Raw genomic sequence first — 21,748 nt, 5'->3', positions numbered from 1 at the left:
TGGGTCTTGAACCGTGATTCACTTTACAAAAATAAACTGACAATTACTTCTTAAAATCTATTGGACCTCACTATTATCGAATACTGAAACTAATTAATGCAATCAGCTGACAATTTTTATTTAATACAATATGTTGATTGGCCGATTTTATCAATCTAAATCACAAGTATGATTGGGCCAATATTACCTAATGAATTGGTGCTATTATAGTATCACGTGACCGACAAACTACTTATTAATGATTAGGCCTTCAATTTTGTAATAAATGGACCTGACATATGTTCTCATATATCAAAGTAATCGTGGCCGACAACTGTTAGTTAAATTCGAAATTCATTGGGCCAATACTGTTCTCAATTTATATTTCCAACAACTATTGATTAATGTGTATCACATGCAGCCATTAAATGAGTCAACAATATCGATGTGAGTGACCAACAATCAACACAATATTATTGGACCGAAGAACTGTTTAAGCGAAATCACAAGATAACCCGTTGAAGCGAAATCAGAATATAGCAATCTCAAGCAAAATCAGAGATTGACACGTTGGAGCGAAATCAGTTGAATGACAATTCGAGCGAAATCAACAATGGTAATTCAAGCGGAATCACCTCCTGGAGCGGAATCACCGATAGATCTCGAGCGAAATCAGAAAACTCGAGCGGAATTAAAGTGTTTTCAAGCGAAATCTGCCTTTTCAAGCGGAATCAAGTTGTATTTTGGAGCGAACTCTAATTTCGCTTGAAATAACACAAACAATTTTGAGCGAAATCAAGTTTTGGAGCAGAATCAAAGTGAATCTTTGAAGCGGAATCAGATTTTTACTCGAAATCGGACCTAAAAACTCAGATTTCTCCTAAACGGCTAGGAATTTGGACCTGAAACTTGGTAGGGTTATAGATCAGGTGTTTACGCACAACATATCAAAAAATTAGCCGATTTGGACCGTAAAAACCCGTTCAATTTGACGAAAATCAGTTAAAAACGTGAAAAATATGAAAAAGATAAAGAAATAGATGAAATCCAGATCTGAAATCGATGAAATCACGTGCGGAAATGTGTGTTAGATCAGTGCAATCGAGCTCCTGCTCTGATACCACTTGTAGGACCGGTTTTGACTCCGAAACGATTGCGAAACGAACGTATAACGTGCGGAATCCGTACACGAACGCGACCTAACACACACGATGTAATATAAACGTGATTCTATTAAGAATATAACAAGAACAAGCACCTTGAATCACTTTCTCTCTCTAGATTCTCTCTCTAGATCTAGAGTTCTCTAAAACACAAATGAGCCAAAAGTCTCTAATCTAAACATAACCTCCCTATTTATAGGCCAAGGCTTTAATGAGATTTCTCATTAATTACAATTATGCCACCTTGCCTTTTTGTCTAGCTATCACTAATATAACGACTCGTTTCTTCTGTTTCTCGCTACGGCTCGGATTGATGAAGGCGATAGACATAAATGCACTAACAACAAGGCCCTACGCTCGGAACATAGCGGGGGGTACCTCTGGAAACAACTCACCCCATGGTAATGTTAAGTCACTATAGACACATTACGTTACGTTTGGATATTCCATGTGCAATCGCTAATGCTTGCCGTGAATGATGTTACTTGTACAGGCTGCACCTATAAATAGTTCTTAGACTATAAGCCCTTGAATTTCGACGGCACCGGGGGTGCTGTAGCCTTTGTCAGATGGACGGAAAAGACGGATTCTGCGATAAGGATGAGCAAGTGTGCTCCTGAACATCAAGTCACCTACATCTCAGGACTCTTTCTAGATGGTGCCTTATCCTGGTGGAATCTTCAAGTCCAAACCCTGGGGGAAGAAGCTGCTTACGCCATGTCATGGGATGAAATGAAAGAGCTTATGCGAAAAAATACTGCTCCAGGGCCGAAATCCAAAAGTTGGAAACTGAGCTTTGGCACCTCAAGATGGACGGCCCGAAAATTGCTGAATATGTCCAGAGATTTCACGACCTATCTCGCGTGGTGCCATATATGGTTGATCCAGAATTCAAACGCATCGAGCGGTTTATTTGGGGGTTAGCACCTCAGATTATGAGTTTGGTGACAACGTCGAAGCCTGCCACAATTACTGAGGCTATCGATCTGAGCGTATCACTAACTGAAGAGGCGATCAGGTTAAACAAGTTTTCGATCTCTGACCAGAAGAAGAAGGAGACTCACGTTGAGTCACTCGGTGAGAACAAACGGAAGTTCTCCAACTTTAAGAAAGGTACCAGCAGTACAAACAAGAAGGATGAGACAAACGCACCGGCCAAGGCCAAAGGAAAGGGGTATATGGGCACCTTGCCCAAATGTGATGCGTGTCAATTGCATCACAATGGACGATGCAGAGCTGGAAAATGTGAATCTTGTGGAAGAGTTGGTCACTCAAAAGAAACATGCTGGGTCGGTACTGGCCGTGGTGGTCAAAGGGGTTTTGGTAATGGAAACAACAATCGTGGTGGAAATGGGTATGGAAACCGCCCGTAAGGAGGAAATGGCAAAAATGGTAATCTTGGTAACTTTGGAAATCAAGCTGGGAGTGGAAATCGCAACCAAAACAACAATCAGGGTAATGGGAATGGGAATGGTCGAGGACCAGGTTGTTTTAATTGTGGAGATGTAGGGCACTTCAAGCGAGAGTGCCCAAAGCTCAATCAAGCACAAGGAAGGGTTTTCAACATTGGAGCGAGGGAAGCAAGCCAAGATCCAAATGTGGTCACTGGTACGTTCCCTATCAATCAACGCTTTGCATCTGTACTGTTTGATACTGGTGCTGATTGTAGTTTTGTATCGCTAGAGTTTAAGAATATGCTTGGGTTGGTAGCTAGTAAGTTAGACATTCCGTATTCGATAGAACTAGCAAATGGAAAGCTAGTAGAAGCAAGCGAAGTAATCAGAGGTTGCGTGATAGAACTGGGAGAGCACGAGTTTGCACTGGATCTGCTGCCAGTCGAGTTGGGAAGCTTCGACGTGGTAGTGGGGATGGATTGGTTGTCAAGCAACAGAGCAGAGATTGTATGTCACGAGAAGATCATACGTGTTCCAATGACGGATGGAGAAACGATTGTGGTACATGGAGAGAAGCGCGATACGCCTCTAAGGATCATTAGTTGCTTGAAGGCTCGAAAGTGTTTGCAGAAAGGATGTGTTGCCTCCCTGGCACACATCGTGGATAAAGAAGCCACTGAACCGAGGCTAGAAGACATTCCAGTCGTGAAGGAATATCCTGAAGTCTTTCCTGAAGACTTGCCAGGATTGCCGCCGCACAGGCAAGTCGAGTTTCACATTGACTTATGTGGCACCTATGCCTCTGCGACCATCAAACAAATACCAAACCAATTAAATATTTTATTTCATACTTGGGAATTGAATAAATATGTGTATCTTTTGCACATATCATTTCTTGTTCGATTTCAAGCTTTAAATCGCTTTCTGGAAGGTTATACGCGCACTGATGCGCAAATATAACCAGTTTAATGCAACAAACACTACGGAATAGTGAAATAGACTTAACATACCTTAAATAACCTTTACATAACTTAGAAATAAGTTTTGGAGGGTTTGGTGTGGCGAAATCAAGTTTATTCGCTTACAGGGACTAATTTCGACAAACTGCGAAAGTATGCTGATTTGTACTGTAACGAACATTCCAGAACAGGAACATAAGTTAAACATACCCTAAATATCCTTTACATAGCTTAGAAATAGGCTTTGAGGGGTTCGGTGTGCTAAAATAAACTTTTTGGTCATTTAGGGACTAAAAGCGTCAAAAAGTGCATAAGTTTGCATTTTCGCGCATATCTTACGTTCTCAATACATCCGGACATCCAAAACTTTATGTAATCATTAAAATATTTTATTTTAGTGATTGGCATGATAAAATTCCATTCGTCGCGTAATTTGGATCGTTTTTCGCATTCGTTCGTGTTTCATCGTAATTAACCGAACAACGCAACCGTACGACCAAACGAACCGACATCCGAGATATTTTTGAGCACGTTTCATGTTCCCTATACTTTAATTTCATTTCAGAGCCTTGAAATGGGATTAACAGGGCTTAAACGTGTCAAAAAAGCATCAAAACCATGTTTTGCACATTCAAAGACCAAAATTGACATTCTGCCATAGTTATCTTAGGAAGGGACCAAAATGAAAAATCTAAATTCCAGATTATTCCAGCTATTCCCCTCATTTGCACATGGTTTTAATGAAACTAGGGGCTCCCATGATTTCACAAAACCATGGGCACATGTGTACGGATGAGATCGAAGCTCGTTTTACGATAAACGATCTTACCGGTTGTGCAAAAACTATATAAACCCCACCCCCTTTGCTCTCAAACTCACATTTGATCTAATTGTCATTCTCTAAGTTGAAGTCTTGCACTTCATACCTGAGAATAAATTGGATCAAACCTCCTTGGACCTTTTGTAAGTCCTCTTTCGTTCTTTTATGCATTTTTTAGCGTGAAAGTCAAACTTTGTTTGACTTTCTGCATTGACTAGTTTATGGTCAATACGAAGTTCGTTTGAACTTCATAACGTGAGCGTAATCACGATGGTTTTAGTCTCTTATGACTATACCTATTGATTACCACGTTATCTAAGCATAGTGGCGAGTCGTAGTTTCGGCCAAAATGCGTATTCTTGCGTATTTTGTAACCAAACTACTTTTAGGTATCAAAACCGTTTGTTTTGATACCAAACCTGTTTTCTAACTTCGTTAAACATGTTTTAACATCTTTAGCTCGTCACTTTAGGTTTAGTGCTTATGTAGAGTCGTAAGTCAAGCGGTCTAAACAACCGCTTAGACTTTCGAACTAGACCCGTTTGGTCGATCATTAGGATCCAACCAAACATGTTTAGTGACCATAGTTGTATAGGGAATAACCTTCTGAGGTTATACCTTATGGTCACTTCGTTTAAGTAGTTGTATGATAGGTAGTTTATATGCCTTAGGAAAATTACCAAAATGCCCTTTTTGCTCATAAATTCATTTTAAGCATACGTAACCTAAATTTTGACATCTAAACTGATTAGGTAACATTATTAGACATGTTAAGGCATATAATACTTGTCATAGGACTAGTTAGGCGTTCCGAACGCATTTTACGCGAACGACGCGTTAAAGTAGCGTAAGCTATCTTAACGAGTCGTAATGGGTCGTAAGCACTTAGCATAGGTTTCGTTTTAGTATGTAGGCTTTGTTAAACCATATTGCATGAGTTCTTACTCTCATTTGGTTTACGAACCCTCATGCTACCCGATCCTCCGATTAGGTCCGTTTATTAACATAGTTACCTATATTAGGTGCCGTTTGATTCTGTGACCCCTCTAGCTTTGCTTGGTTGTTCTTCAAGACTTCTAAGCACCCTCAAGTGAGTACATAGACCCCTCTTTTACTGTTTTTCAAACGTTTTGGGGTGAAGCACCTGTGCCTACTTGCTACTTTCATGCTTTCCATGTTTTCATATCATATACTTGCTATGTTCATTAGTACACTATTAGTACATGATTTCATTATGTTTTGCTATGTATGTTCACTTAACATGCTAGCCCATTGTTTTACATTTTGAACTGTTTGAACCATTTGTAACCTTTGATTTATGAGAACTATTTGTAACCACTCAATGATGTGAACCATTTGTAACCATTCGATGTATGGGAACCATTTGTAATCATGGGATGTATGAGAACCATTTGTAATCATTGGATGTATGTGAACCATTTGTAATCATTTGATTTATATGAACCATTTGTAACCATTTGACATATGTGTACCATTTGTAACTGTCTGAAGCATTGGGTTAGGGAAGTGATTAGGTAACGGGGCGGGTGTAATGTGTTAAAAGCATGGTGGATACGCCGCTGGTACTTCCTATATATAAGTGCTTTTAACACATTATATATCGTTGCGTTATCTAGATCACTTGGGTAAACGATTTTGAAACAATGTCACACAATGATGTTTTCTGAATAATATAAACTATACGAGTTTTGTTAATGAGTTTCTACTATATGTTTTACAATTTGATTTCATAAAACAAATGTTTTGGACTTAAGAATCATGGCTACGAGATTTTATAAATCATATCCAATTTGATTTGAGTTGGTTAATTATGTCGCAATACCATACTTTTCAAAACAAGGTTTTTAAATAAGTATTGCAACATGTAAAACGAGCCATGAATCTGACACTCACATAAAACCTATGTACTCGCTGACATTTTTCTGCTGACGTATTTTCACATGTGTTTCAAGTACAATAGTTGATGATATTTGCGATGCACTCCTACCCTTAACTGGGCGGGTCGTGCCTCCGGGGTTGTTACTTTGAAGAAATTAGAGTGCTCAAAGCAAGCCTACGCTCTGTATACATTAGCATGGGATAACATCATAGGATTTCGGTCCTATTACGTTGGCCTTCGGGATCTACAAGTGGTATCAGAGCCATTGAAGTCTTTCAAAGGCTCGGTTTTTGATATCGCTCGAAGAGCAAGAAGGTTTTGCACAGTGTCGGGGGATGTATGTTCGTCAAAGGAGAGATCTCCAGTTCATAAGATCTGGTTTTGTAGAAGATATAGTGAGAGAAGTTGGTATGGTCGATGGTTGTTTTGTTGGTGTTTCGGATCTGGTGACTTTATTGCTACGTTTTTGTATTATTCGGTGACCTTGTTCTTACACAGATTTGAAAGTCTTTGTTGAAACTCATGAGTGGTGGATATTATGAGAGTTCAAGGTGATGTCTTTCCGACCCATGGTGGTTGCTGGATATAAGTAGGTTTTCCGGATGGGGTATCGCCGGTGACGGTATGAAGAAGATGGCGGCTAGTACACATGGTGGTTCCGGTGAAATGCACGGTGGTTAAAGGTTGGATTGAAAGAGTTGTGGCGGCTGGTTCGTGCGTCTGTGAGACTCCAGCGACTGATAGTGGTGGCGCATGGCTCATGATGGTGACAATTATGTGGGTTGCGGTTATGTGAAGGTGGTTTCGGTCGTAGTTCTCAGGTGATGACGGCTGATGTTTTTGTTCATCGTAGAAAGAGACGAAGACAGGTGGTGATTAATGGTATCTATTTCATTTATACTTTCCGATATAGGGTGTTCTCTGGTGCATTACGGTCTTTGATGGTTAGATTGATCGAAGGTAGGAGATGGTGCTTAATAAATATGACATCAGCGTGTTTGGGGTGTTACTAACTCAAGCGAACAAGAAATTTGGAGTGATATGATTATCGGGTTCTGGTTATGGATTGTTCCAGTCACCGGTAATTATTCAGGTGACAACGCCTGAGGTTATCGGAGATTGCAAGTTGGTTTCCGGCCGGTGAATAAATTTCGGTGATTGCGGCTGACTTCAGCTTACGGCTAGGGTTTCCGACCTCAAATCATTGGGCCATCATTATTATTTTTCTTGGGCTTTGGGTTTGTCTCATAACTCATTACATAAATGATGGATCCCAAAATTATTGAATGTCAGGTTGTGCTCTCATCATTGGTTTGGCCCACATATTTCAAAGGTATGTGCATTACTGTTATAAATTATAATGAAATTATTGGGCCCACCATGATGGAATGAATGACGGTTATTATACCATTTGAATGTATGGATTTATCCACTAAAAGGAATGGATTTGTTATAATGGGTGATAGCTCGGGTTTGTTGGTGGCTCTATTATTTTGTGACAGATAGGGTGGCCAACATGAGTTATTTCTTGGGCCACGCATAAGCTGTTGGATTGGAGTTTACTAGATCTATCGTTTAGACCAACTTCATATGGATTTTCTTTTTGAGGATCTCCTATAGTCCGGGTCATAAGCTGTTGGACCGGAAGGTTTATGGAGGATGGGCTCGTTCACTGCTGGGCCACTAAAAAGGGAAGATTCAAGATTGGAGATCATCTAAACCGCAATAAAGAGAGCATAAAACTAGGGGGAGATTGTTAGGTCCAAAAGTTTTACGCTTATCTTTATTACTTTTATTTGTGTTATTTGGTTTAGATTAGAACTTGGGCTTGGGCTAGGCCATGTGGGCCAATAGGATAGATGCTCCTATAAATAGTCATAATTAGGTTATTTTAGTAGAGCTCTCCAATAGTGTCACCATGTAATCCCTAAAGGAGAACCTTGTACCCGGCAATCCTAGGGATTGTGTGCAAGGTTCTCGAAGATCGTACCAGACGGTTCGTTGAAACCGTGTGCGATCTAATTAGCGACACTAAGATTTGTAATGAAATATTTCTTTTTGTTCTTATGGATTGATCTTACTTTCCGCATTCGATTAATCCTAGAGTGATATCACGGGTTTTTCGGGACTGACAAATTCCAATGTAATGTAATACATTTAATTCAATAAAACAAAACTGTTTAAATCCATGGTTGTGAAACAATGATTTTGTTACAACACTCCCCGACGTTTCCGCCACGTTTTGTTGTTTTACGTGGTCGAGGTGTGACAGAAAAGTTGGTATCAGAGCCAATAGTTATAGGGAATTAGGTTATTAGTAATGCTTTGACGTAGACTATAACCTTCCTAGGACCCTAACACAAGTTATATTGTGTTTAGTTTTAAAACAATACCGTCACTTATCCTTAAGTGACAACCACAATAAGAACATAAATTTTGAATCTGCTTTGAAAACTAATCATCTGTTCTAGGATGATTTATTATAAGGTTTTGAACCTTCAAAGTTTTCAAGATCCCGTCAAAGTTTGGGTCTTATAATGTGAACACGGGCAATCTGGAAGGGTGGACGCCTGTACCCTGGGTCTTCTGTCTAAGGCTAGAGTGTTCGTACAAATCCGCAGTATCGGACCAGCCACGCTTACCTGGGAACTCTTGGGGTGAGTGTCCACTTATAGGCGAGCATGTCTTCGCGATGCATTATATTGACCCATTTACTTTGATTAGTTACTGTCTCATTTGTTTGCCTTCGGTAACAAACAAATGGTCACAATCTTCATGCATTGTCATCCTCTTTTGACTATCTTTCGCTTGTTTCCTCCTATGCCTTCCATTATCTTCAAGATGCCTCTTCATCACAACAACACTCAAATGTCCGAACCAGGTGCTGCAATTACCCAGCGAATAGGTGTCGTACTCCAGAGGACCGTTGATTTAGCTATTACCATGACTCGCCTCAGGGATGAAGCCGTATAAGGGAACTGCTCCTTGGTGCAATCAATGCCACCGTCATCATCCGAATCAAATACCCTATTTCAAATGTACCCACGGTGGACGATGGGGAAATTTGGTTAACATGTGCCGCTTTGCAATCCAAAGCAAAGCTGTTACAAATCCTGCTGCTGCTCAACCTTCAAATTCTGCTTCATATGTCGCCTTGGCATATCTAGCGCCTCAACCTCATGAACTTTCTACCTTGTGTATCGACTTCAGCACGCCTAGTGCAAGGTGTCCAAACACCTCTCGTTACACAAATTCCAAAATCCATATAGGATCTTTCTATCCTCATAATTAGATCCTTGTGGATGGGTATCGTTCATCGGAGCCCTTAATTGAATTCTTTGTATTATTCAATACGTACATTACGATTCAATAAGGACAAAGCCGAATTCCTATTAAGATTTTCCTATCTTCATAGATAGATTCTTGAAAATGATTAAAGTGCCAAATGAAATCCACGGATTGGATTCCTGGTGTGCTTTAAATATCCGTGTCCAAAGATACCAAATTAAAGGTCAAGTTAAACAATTATGTGATTATGTGCTTATGTGTTCCCTTTTATGTTTTTTCTGTGATCCAAATTTTTGTTATCCAAATCCTCGTAGAATCTTCCATATCTTCGTATAAGGGATTCACAGTAGGATATCCAAGGGTACTATCTCAAATCCTTAATGGACTTCTACATTGTAGTTAAGTCCCTTGGGTTATGAAGTATTATTCTATAATTGGACCCCTTGAGTGGTCTAGTTAAACAGATTGATCCAAAAGTCTGGTTAGGAATATCATGTGATGATATAGCTGAAAAGACTCCTTGGTGGTCTAACTAATGAGATCACTTGTCGATCTAATTAAAAGGACCCTATGGTAGTCTAGTCACACTCATCACAGGTTTGATTTTCTTCCCCTACACATTATGAAATGCACTGTGCGGACTGTGTAAGGAATTACGTAATTATGGACGCGTACATAATTATGGAATTTAGTGCACAGAAACCATAGCAAGTTTTGTCATGTGTCTAGAGTTAACCCTATTCATTTCCATTTCTGAGGAATACCCATTGAGGAAAATGACTCATTCCGTGCATTTTCGTTCTGAAGAATACCCATCGAGGGAAATGAATATCCTTTTGTTTAATCCTTCATTTCCGTTTCTGAAGAATACCCATTGAGGAAAATGACTCATTCCGTGCATTTTCGTTTCTGAAGAATACCCGTCGAGGGAAATGAATATCCTTTTGTTTAATCCTTCATTTCCGTTTCTGAAGAATACCCATTGAGGAAAATGACTCATTCCGTGCATTTTTGTTTCTGAGGAATACCCATCGAGGGAAATGAATATCCTTTTGTTTGTTCCTTCATTTCCGTTTCTGAAGAATACCCATCGAGGGAAATGAATATCCTTTTGTTTAATCCTTCATTTCCGTTTCTGAAGAATACCCATTGAGGAAAATGACTCATTCCATGCATTTTCGTTTCTGAAGAATACCCATCGAGGGAAATGAATATCCTTTTATTTAATCCTTCATTTCCGTTTTTGAAGAATACCCATTGAGGAAAATGACTCATTCCGTTCTTTTGCGTTTCTGAACAATACCCATCGAGGGAAATGAATATACTTTTGTTTATTCCTTCATTTCCATTTCTGAAGAATACCCATTGAGGAAAATGACTCATTCCTTGCATTTTCGTTTCTGAAGAATACCCATCGAGGGAAATGAATATCTTTTTGATTATTCCTTCATTTCCGTTTCTGAAGAATACCCATCGAGGGAAATGAATATCCTTTTGTTCATTCCTTCATTTTCGTTTCTGAAGAATACCCATTGAGGAAAATAACTCATTCCGTGCATTTTCGTTTCTGAAGGATACCCATCGAGGGAAATGAATATCCTTCTGTTTAATCCTTCATTTCCATTTCTGAAGAATACCCATTGAGGAAAATGACTCATTCCGTTCATTTTCGTTTCTGAAGAATATCCATCGAGGGAAATGAATATCCTTGATTTTTCTTCCTTCATTTCCATTCCTGAAGAATACCCATTGAGGAAAATGACTCATTCCGTTCATTTTCATTTCTGAGGAATATCCATCGAGGGAAATGAATATCCTTGATTTTTCTTCCTTCATTTCCGTTTCTGAAGAATACCCATTGAGGAAAATGACTTATTCCGTGCATTTTCGTTTCTGAAGAATACCCATCGAAGGAAATGAATATCCTTTTGTTTAATCCTTCATTTTCGTTTCTGAAGAATACCCATTGAGGAAAATGACTCATTCCGTGGATTTTTGTTTCTGAGGAATACCCATCGAGGGAAATGAATATCCTTTTGTTTGTTCCTTCATTTCCGTTTCTGAAGAATATCCATCGAGGGAAATGAATATCCTTTTGTTTAATCCTTCATTTCCGTTTCTGAAGAATACCCATTGAGGAAAATGACTCATTCCGTGCATTTTCGTTTCTGAAGAATACCCATCGAGGGAAATGAATATCCTTTTGTTTAATCCTTCATTTCCGTTTTTGAAGAATACCCATTGAGGAAAATGACTCATTCCATTCTTTTGCGTTTCTAAAGAATACCCATCGAGGGAAATGAATATACTTTTGTTTATTCCTTCATTTCCGTTTCTGAAGAGTACCCATTGAGGAAAATGACTCATTCCGTGCATTTTCGTTTCTGAAGAATACCCGTCGAGGGAAATGAATATCCTTTTGTTTATTCCTTCATTTCCGTTTCTGAAGAATACCCATCGAGGGAAATGAATATCCTTTTGTTCATTCCTTCATTTCCGTTTCTGAAGAATACCCATTGAGGAAAATAACTCATTCTGTGCATTTTAGTTTCTGAAGAATACCCATTGAGGGAAATGAATATCCTTCTGTTTAATCCTTCATTTCCATTTCTGAAGAATACCCATTGAGAAAAATGACTCATTCCGTTCATTTTCGTTTCTGAAGAATATCCATCGAGGGAAATGAATATCCTTGATTTTTCTTCCTTCATTTCCATTTCTGAAGAATACCCATTGAGGAAAATGACTCATTCCGTTCATTTTCATTTCCGAGGAATATCCATCGAGGGAAATGAATATCCTTGATTTTTCTTCCTTCATTTCCGTTTCTGAAGAATACCCATTGAGGAAAATGACTCATTCCGTTCATTTTCGTTTCTGAAGAATGTTCGTTGAGAGAAATAACAGGATTATGCCTTGCATATCTTTGATGGGTTATTCTACGCAAATAGATAAACACCCTAGATTCCATGCAAGACAAATATTTAACACAGCGTCACTGACAGACTCCTACGAATAAATTTCGGGACGAAATTTCCTAAAGTAGGGGAGACTGTGACACTTGTGCCTCTGCGACCATCAAACAAATACTAAACCAATGAAATATTGTATTTCATACTTGGGATTTGTATAAATATGTGTATCTTTTGCACATATCAATTCTTGTTCAATTTCAAGCTTTAAATCGCTTTCTGGAAGGTTATACTCGCACTGATGCGCAAATATAACCAGTTTAATGCAACAAACACTCCGGAATAGTGAAATAGGCTTAACATAACTTAAATAACCTTTACATAACTTAGAAATAAGTTTTGGAGGGTTTGGTGTGGCGAAATCAAGTTTATTCGCTTACAGGGACTAATTTCGACAAACTGCGAAAGTATGCCAATTTGTACTGTAACTGTTAGGGCAGGATTTTTAATGACCTGTGATCCTTACATGATATCCTAACAGTGATCCTTGTTTCTGTGGCAGATAGTGATCCTCAGAAGAGCTTCAGGATCAGGATCATGGATCATCCTAAGGATCCTCATACTAACGATTGTTCTCTTTGAATTTAATGTTGTTTTGCGAGAATTATGAGTTGGACCTGGTCTTGGCAGCGTTATTAAGGAATCTTTCACGCTAATTTCGCACAGGCATGACCAGAAATAGACGTTGTAGAGAATATGGAAACTTAGCACAAATTACGGGCAATTAGTTAGGCTAAATTTACTTCTGTTTCTAAAGGGGTAACGAGCTAGTAGTTAGGTGACTTACCTAAATTCAACCACACACACTTATATAAAGGGCACTCTCAAGCATTCGGAAGGGACAACACATTTCTTACACGCTCTAGCATACTACACCATAGTGATCCTTGTACCTAGCTCGTTATCATCCAAAGTTGTAAACATTGTTTGTTATATTGAAGTTTGGTGATCGGTAGTTTCCATCACCCGAGGTTTTTTATGCCGGAGATCATTCATTGATCAAGGACTTTTTCCTCGTATAAATCTTTGTGTCACTTGTGCAGTTTACATATAAGTGATCCTTTTCTTTATTCATCATTACAAGCATCATTCCCCGTTAACAGAGAGTTTGGTTGCATTATCCTTGTGTGATTTTTGACCAAAACAGTTTGGCGCCCACCGTGGGGCAATTGGTGCTTCATTCATAACAAAGTTTCCCGCTGGTGATCATTCCGGATCGTTGCATACATGGCTTCATCGTTGAAGAATACCTCTACAGCGATGTCTGCAGTCAATTCATCTCAGGGCATTCCACCTTTGCCTCCACCACCTGCTGGATCTCAGAAAAATGCTAAGAAGAGACCAACTTCCATTTTCTCTAAACCTCCATCTTCTTCTGCTCCAACTTCTTCTACTCCCAGTACTAGTGATATGTTTACTTTGATTTTGCAGATGAGGGATCGTATTCAGCGGCATGATGAAACTAATGACAGGATCCTCAAAGAAATCGGAGATCTCAAGAGACAAAAGAAAACGGCAGAGGATCATTCCCCACTGGTGCCCAAATCCTTGAATTTTGATACTCTGATGATTACTTCTCAACCATCAGAGGTCCCAGACATTCAACATGTGGGTGGACCAAGAGGAGTGCACTTTGGCTCATCAATAGTGACTCAGGCATCAGGTTCATATTTCCAGCCAGCAGGATCCTATCCTCAGCATATAGGATCCTTTGTGAATTCAGGAGCCTACTCAGGAGCACATCAGGTTCAAGGATCCTCCTTTGTTCCAGGATCATCCCAGGTTCAAGGATCCTCCTTTGTTCCAGGATCATCCCAGGTTCAAGGATCCTCCTTTGTTCCAGGATCATCCCAGGTTCGAGGATCCTCCTTTGTTCCAGGATCATCCCAGATTCAAGGATCCCTCCAGATGCCAGGATTCCTGAAGAGTTTGCAAACAGGAGGTTCAGATGTCCATCAAGGATATTTTATTCCAATGCAGACCATTGCTTCCACTGGTCCCTCCATCATCCCAGAATCCCAGCAATATGGATTCACATCCAGCATTCCTAACTTGAACCCAATGGGAGGTAACATTTTTAATAATTCTCTTACCGCTAACCATGGATTCATGCAGGATGCAGGTATCAACCATGCTATGGCCAAAGAACTGCAGAAGCTGAAGGATATGATATCAAGTGTTCCAGGGGTGGTCAAACCTATCCCGGAGATTGCAGATGGAAGCCATAAGGTATCTCGTTTTGCACCACCGATTTGTGATGCTGAGATACCCAAAAGATTCCATATTTCCAACTATGAAGCTGTATGATGGTTCAACGGATCCTGAGGAACACATAGCACAATACAGGGAGAGGATGGAGATCAATCCAATTCCAGAAAGGTTAAAGGAAGCATGCCTATGCAAGGGATTTGGATCCACTCTTACTGGATCAGCTCTCAAATGGCTGCTAAGTCTTCCCCCTTACTCTATTACTTCATTTGCTAATTTAGTTAACTTATTCAATAACCAATTTTCTTGTAGCAGAAAATTTGAACGATTGACTAGTGATTTATATAGGATAACTCAGGGTCATAATGAATCATTAAGGGATTATATAACCAAATTTAGTAAAGAATCCTTGGACATTCCCAACTTGGATATAGCCACGGCTGTTGAGGCCTTCAAGATGGGATTGCTTACGGATTCATTATTCTATGATGATCTTGTTATGACACCATGCAGGAACCTAGATGAAGTAAGGACTCGGGCACTCAGGTTCATCCGGCTAGAGGATGATAAGAGGATCCAGGAGAGACAAGCAGGATCCTCAAAACAAGAAAAGCAAGGATTCTCTTTCAAGAACAACAAATTCAAATCCTATAACAGAACTGACAACCAGAACGTGCATGCTGTTGACCAAGAAGAGGATGATGAGGATTATCCTCCGATTTCTGAATACTGTTTTTCTGTTGATAACCATGAACTAATCCTTGCGATGCAGAATCTAGGAGAAAAAGCCAGATGGCCCAGAAAAAATGACAAACCAGCCACAACTAAAGATAAATCAAAGTGGTGTGCATACCATGAGGATTTTGGGCATTTGACAGAGGAATGCATCGCATTGAGAAAGGAAATTGGATATCTGCTAAGCAAGGGGCATTTAAAAGAATTGTTGGGAAGAAAAAAGCCAAGGACTCAGGATCCTGAAAGGATCCCTGAAAAAGCTCCAGCTCCTCCGGCAGATGCACAAGTGATAAACTTTATTTCTGGAGGATCAGACATCTGTGGTACATCCTTTTCAGCAGCTAAAAGGCATGCAAAGGAAGCTAAAATGGATAATGGAGAAAGACCTATTCGAACATCAAGTGTCTCGCAAGGAAAAGTGATAACCTTTGATGAGGATGATCGCGTAGACATCCAGGATCCTCATCATGATAGTTTAGTTATTACTCTCTTTATTTCTAACCATTTTGTCCGCAGGATCCTAATTGACGGAGGAAGCTCAGTAAACATTATCCAGCTTGATGTTCTGAAGAAAATGGGTATCCCTGAATCAGATATCACACCAAGATCCTCCGTGCTTGTAGGATTTAGTGGAGAAACTAAGAGAACCCTGGGGGACATCAAACTCCCAATTTACGTGGAAGGATTACATAATTATCAGAAATTTTGTGTTATTGAGTGTTTATCTTGTTGTAATGTTATCCTTGGCAGGCCCTGGATACACGATATGAAGGCAGTCCCATCCACCTACCATCAATGTGTGAAGCTCCCTAGCCCTTGGGGAATAGTCAAGATCGATAGTGATCAGCAGGAGGCTAAGGATTGTTACACCTCATCAATGAAGCCAGCCTCGAAATCAAGGGAGCAATAGTAATTAAAGTATCCTCCAAGGGATGTCTTGGAGGCAAGAGAGCAGGATGTGGACGAAATCCTCATGGATCCTGATGATCCTGAATCCAAAATCTATATCGGATCAGGGATCCTTGGCAAGATGAGAGAAGACCTCATATCCATCCTCAAAAGAAGAAAATCTACCTTTGCATGGAAACATGAGGATATGACAGGTATATCTAAGGATATTATCACTCATAAACTTGGCATTGACAGGTCATTCAAACGAATCCATCAAAAAAGGAGGAAGTTTGCACCAGAAAGAAATGCCATTATCCAGGAAGAGGTAGAGAGATTGCTACGAGCAGGTATGATTAGAGAAGTAAAATATCCAAGATGGCTGGCCAATGTGGTTGTTGTTCAAAAGAAAAATGGAAAGTGGAGGGTATGTGTCGATTTCACTGATTTAAATAAGGCATGTCCCAAGGATCCTTTCCCATTACCCCACATTGACTCCATGGTGGATGCAACGGCGGGTCATGAACTGTTAACCTTTATGGATGCTTCATCTGGATTCCAAAAAATTCAGATGGAACCATCTGACCAAGAGGATACGGCTTTTATGACCCCAACCGGTTTATATTGTTATATTGCTATGCCGTTTGGACTAAGGAATGCAGGTGCAACATATCAAAGACTGGTGAATATGATGTTCAAAGATCAGACTGGACAGACTATGGAAGTATATATAGATGATATGGTGGTAAAATCAATAAAAGCTGAGAATCACCTAAGAGACTTGGAGGAAGCATTTGATATCCTTGACAGATATAACATGAAGCTTAATCCTTCAAAATGTCACTTTGGTGTAAAGGCAGGTAAATTCTTAGGATATATGGTAACCAAGAGGGGCATTGAAGCAAGCCCAGAACAAATCAAAGCATTGGTGAATATCAAATCTCCTGCCAACGCTAAGGATGTGCAAAGGCTAACAGGCAGGATAGCAACTTTAAACAGATTTATATCCAAATCCTCAGAAAAGTGTAAAGAATTCTATGATATCCTAAGAAAGAACAAGAAATTCGAGTGGACTGAAAAGCATGAGAGTGCTTTACAAGCCCTCAAAGAATACCTATCCTCAGCTCCAGCGTTGATGAAACCAGAAAAAGGAAATGTGTTATCCTTAAATCTTGCGGTATCCTCAAAAGCAGTAAGTGCAGTCCTTGTTAAGGATCATGAAGGTACACAATATCCTATCTATTATGTAAGTAAGAGTTTACTTGATGCTGAATCCAGGTATTCACACCTTGAAAAACTTATTCTTGCACTAATTATGGCATCTACTAAACTAAGACATTATTTTGAAACCCATGTTATCGTTGTTAGAACTAATTTTCCAATTAAGAATGTCCTCAGGAAACCAGAGATGTCCGGAAGGATGGCTAAGTGGGCAGTAAAGCTTAGTGCCCATGATATAAGATATGAACCTAGAACAGCCATCAAATCTCAAGCATTAGCAGACTTTGTGGCTGATTTCAGTAGTGATTAACAAAAGTAAGCCGAATTGGAAGTCCAGCAGCTGGATGAGACCAAGGATCCTTGGATACTACATACTGATGGATCCTCAAATGTTAAAGGCACGGGGCTTGGTATACTACTAAAATCGCCACAGGGGGACATAATACCCCACTCCATAGCTTGTGAATTCCAAGCCACTAACAATGAGGCTGAATATGAAGCCTTGATTGCTGGTTTGCAAATTGCTAAGCATATGGCGATCAGGTATCTTGAGGTATACGTGGATTCATTGTTAATCACTAATCACTTTAATGGATCCTATGCTGTTAAAGGTGAAAAACTAACCAAATATTTAGAGATAGTCAAAGAATTGGCACTCTCCTTTGTTTTCTTTAGTTTGACACAGGTACCAAGGGAAGAAAATACAGAAGCTGATGCATTGGCTAATCTTGGATCATCCTTGAAGATCCCAGAGGATATAAGTATCCCCATCATCCATATCCTGACCCCTGCTATTGAAAATCAAGTGACCATGGAAATAGAAGAGGATTCTGCAATGATCCCTAGTGAGGATACTCAATCATGTTCAGGATCATGGATCTCACCAATCATGAGATACTTACAACACGGGGAGATTCCTATGGGAGAAAACCCTAGGGCTTTCAGAATTAAGGTATCTCAATTTACAATCTTAAATAATATGTTGTATAAGCGATCTCTTGCAGGACCATATTTGAGATGTATCGAGGATCCTGAAGTTCAAGAAGTTTTAAAAGACTTCCATGAAGGAGATTGCGGAAACCACACTGGGGGCAGGGCATTGTTCTCAAGGATCCTAAGGACATGATACTACTGGCCGACTATGAAAAGGGATGCTGTGGAGTATGCTAAGAAGTGTGATCCTTGTCAAAGACACAGCAATATCCTTCACCAACCGGCTGAATTTCTACATCCTATACCCTCCTCTTGGCCATTTATGAGATGGGGGATGGATATAGTTGGCAAGCTCCCTAAGGCACCTGGTGGAAAAGTGTTCATGCTGGCTATGACTGATTACTTCTCCAAGTGGATAGAGGCTGAAGCCTTTGCCCAAGTCAGAGAAAAGGAAGTTATATTCTTTATTAAGAGAAATATCATAACTAGATTTGGCATTCCTTCTGAAATTATATGTGATAATGGTTCCCAATTTATTGGGAGCAGAACTACTAACTTTTGTGACAACTGGGGGATTAAGACGATAACATCAACACCAGTCCACCCACAAGCCAATGGTCAAGCAGAATCATCCAACAAGATCATCATCAACAATTTGAAGAAGAAACTTGGATCCAAGAAAGGGAAATGGGCAGAAGAATTACCTTATGTGCTTTGGGCTGATAGGACAACCCCCAAGAATGCTACTGGTCAAACACCATTCTCTTTGGTATTTGGGGCAGAATCAGTGATCCCAACAGAAATGGTGGTTCCAACTGCTAGAACAAGTACCCGTGATCCTGAGGAAAACGATGAGAACCTAACTCAAGACTTGGACACTATTGAGGAAATCAGGGATTTGGCTAGGATAAGGATGGCTAGCTACCAACAAAAAATGGCTGGTGCTTACAACAAAAATGTCAGGATAAGGAAATTCCAAGTTGGGGATATGGTATTGAGAAAAGCATTCCAGAATACCACCAATCCTGCTGATGGGAAATTGGCACCAAAATGGGAAGGCCCTTATTTGATTGAAGCCGAAGCAGGAAAGGGGGCATATAGACTGCTAACCATGGAGGGTAATTTGTTACCAAGAGCCTGGAATGCTGTCCACTTGAAGAAATATTTCATGTGAGCAGGATCCTTCTGGCACATATGATCCTTACATTAGAAGTATCCTTCAAGGATCCCTGAAGTATCGATGATCCTTACTCTGGTAATGTCCTAAGCTCGAACTCTTATTTACATATTTTCTTATTTAAGGATAAGGATCATGTATCCTTCATCCTTCTCTCACGAGATTTTGAGTTCTGATAGTCCAGGTATCCTTAGCATATTGTCGACAATCTTCAGAAGTAATTCAGATCCTTGGGTTTAACCCAGTTGTTTGGGCTTGTCCCCAGTTATCCTTGGGCTTGTCCCCAGTTTCGCCTGTAGCGCACGATGATCCTGGTATAGTTCAAGTCTTTGGGACCAGTACTCGCTTTAGGGGCTGATAATTCCATTGTACTGGCTATACCTAGGATCCTACGTATAATGGTAGACGTACCATACATCCGTTCCTAAGGTTTCTAACGTTTTCACGTTAGCTAAGGTTTTGGCATTATCATGTCACTAAGTTTGGATAGTCGCCAGTAAGGGCCATACTCCAGTTCACCTATGATCTTTGGGCTTGTCCCCAGTTATCCTTTGGGCTTGTCCCCAGTTATCCTTTGGGCTTGTCCCCAGTTATCCTTTGGGCTTGTCCCTAGTTATCCTTTGGGCTTGTCCCCAGTTACTAACTTGTCTTTTATATTGGCTTAGTCCCAAGTTATATTCTATTTTCAGGTTTTCGAAGTTAAACAACTAAGGATCCTCAATCCTTATTATCCATTAAAGTTTTTCTTATGGTTATCCTGATTAAAGGTTAGGATCCTAACTTGGATTCTCAGGTATGATCCCTTAACTGTTTTGATTTCATTCATTATTTTGAATAACCCATACACTTTGACAACTGAACCTATGATCCTTAAAATTAACTACTTTTTGGAAGTTTTCGACTATAGGATATTTGATCCTGGATCATATCCTAAATTTCTTAAACATAATTTGCTTAACTTTTCTTACTCAGACAAGTATAAATCAAAACAGTTGAGAGTTTAAATGTCACACCCCGACCACGTAAAACATCAATTCGTGGCGGAAACGTCGGGGAGTGTTGTAACAGAATTATTGTTCCACAACCAAGGTAATTTAAATAATATTTTATTCATCACCCAAGGGTGGAATGCATTGTTTCAAACGAGAACCCACAAGTTACATTGTCTTAAAATAAAAAAAGAAACAAAGTACATAACAAGTTCTAACTAGTCTAGATCCATTTTATCGTTACTAAGGCCCAAGTCCATCCTAGTGTATCATGATCATCCTATGCATTAGCTCCGGAAACACATGTGAAAATAGGTACGTCAGCATAAAAATGCCTGTGAGATACATAGGTTTTGTGAAAATAGGATTCATGACTTAGGTTTAAGAAAATGTTTAATGAAAACTTGTCATGAATCTAGTTTAAGTGTTTGCTTATAAAATGTTTGAAAAGCGATAACAAAATCAGTTAATATGTATGTATAAAAGAATGATGTATGGTTAAAAGAATAACCAAGTAAAAATAAGTTGTATGGAATAAATTGTTTTGTAAAACAAAGTCTTGTGAAAAATGTATTATTTGTGTAAAAATGTATAAGTCCAAACTAAATGATTTAAATAACGCTATGACATGTAATACAATACAAGCACTTATATATAGGAAGTACCAGCGGCGTATCCACCATGCTTGTATCATACTACACCCATATCGTTACTTAAGTCATTAAACAAACCACTAATGTATAAAGTCCATGTTTAAACCAACCATCAAATGTTCTTGTCTAAACCATTGTCATATGTTTAAAACCCAAAATGTAGTCATGTAGTTAAGTGTAAACAAAAGTTATGTATGGTAAGTAACAAAATGAGAATACTTAACCATAAGTAAAAAGGAACAACACAAAGTATTTTGAATAAATCAAAAAGTTATGTTTTGCCAAGTAGAAAACTTGTTTTATTGATACAAACATTTATGTGGTAAGATAACGCATTACATTCAAGCCTTGAGACAGCAGGATAACCTTAGAGTAAAGGTTATCAAAGTAAAATGTTCACGGATTCAGTCATTCCTTTCACCCAAACAAACCTAGGGTGTCAGGAATGGGATTTGTCAAGTCCTATGGT

General features: G+C 39.4%; 1 protein-coding gene across 1 annotated transcript; it reads left to right on the top strand.

Moving 5' to 3' along the window:
- Nucleotides 1-1,951: 1,951 nt before the first annotated feature.
- On the top strand, nucleotides 1,952-2,515 carry LOC110866845. Its single transcript, XM_022115997.1, has one exon. The coding sequence runs from the start codon at nucleotides 1,952-1,954 to the stop codon at nucleotides 2,513-2,515; it is 564 nt and encodes a 187-aa protein (XP_021971689.1).
- Nucleotides 2,516-21,748: the final 19,233 nt, after the last annotated feature.

The sequence above is a fragment of the Helianthus annuus genome, chromosome 12 (genome assembly GCF_002127325.2).
Source record: "Helianthus annuus cultivar XRQ/B chromosome 12, HanXRQr2.0-SUNRISE, whole genome shotgun sequence".
In the NCBI taxonomy this organism is placed as follows: Eukaryota; Viridiplantae; Streptophyta; class Magnoliopsida; order Asterales; family Asteraceae; genus Helianthus; species Helianthus annuus.
Note: the sequence above shows the minus strand (reverse complement) of the source record. Positions and strands in the feature narration are given on the sequence as shown.

Excerpts from the sequence above, each read along its gene's own strand:
- LOC110866845 (XM_022115997.1), top strand. The coding sequence starts at position 1,952 with ATGGACGGCCCGAAAATTGCTGAATATGTCCAGAGATTTCACGACCTA.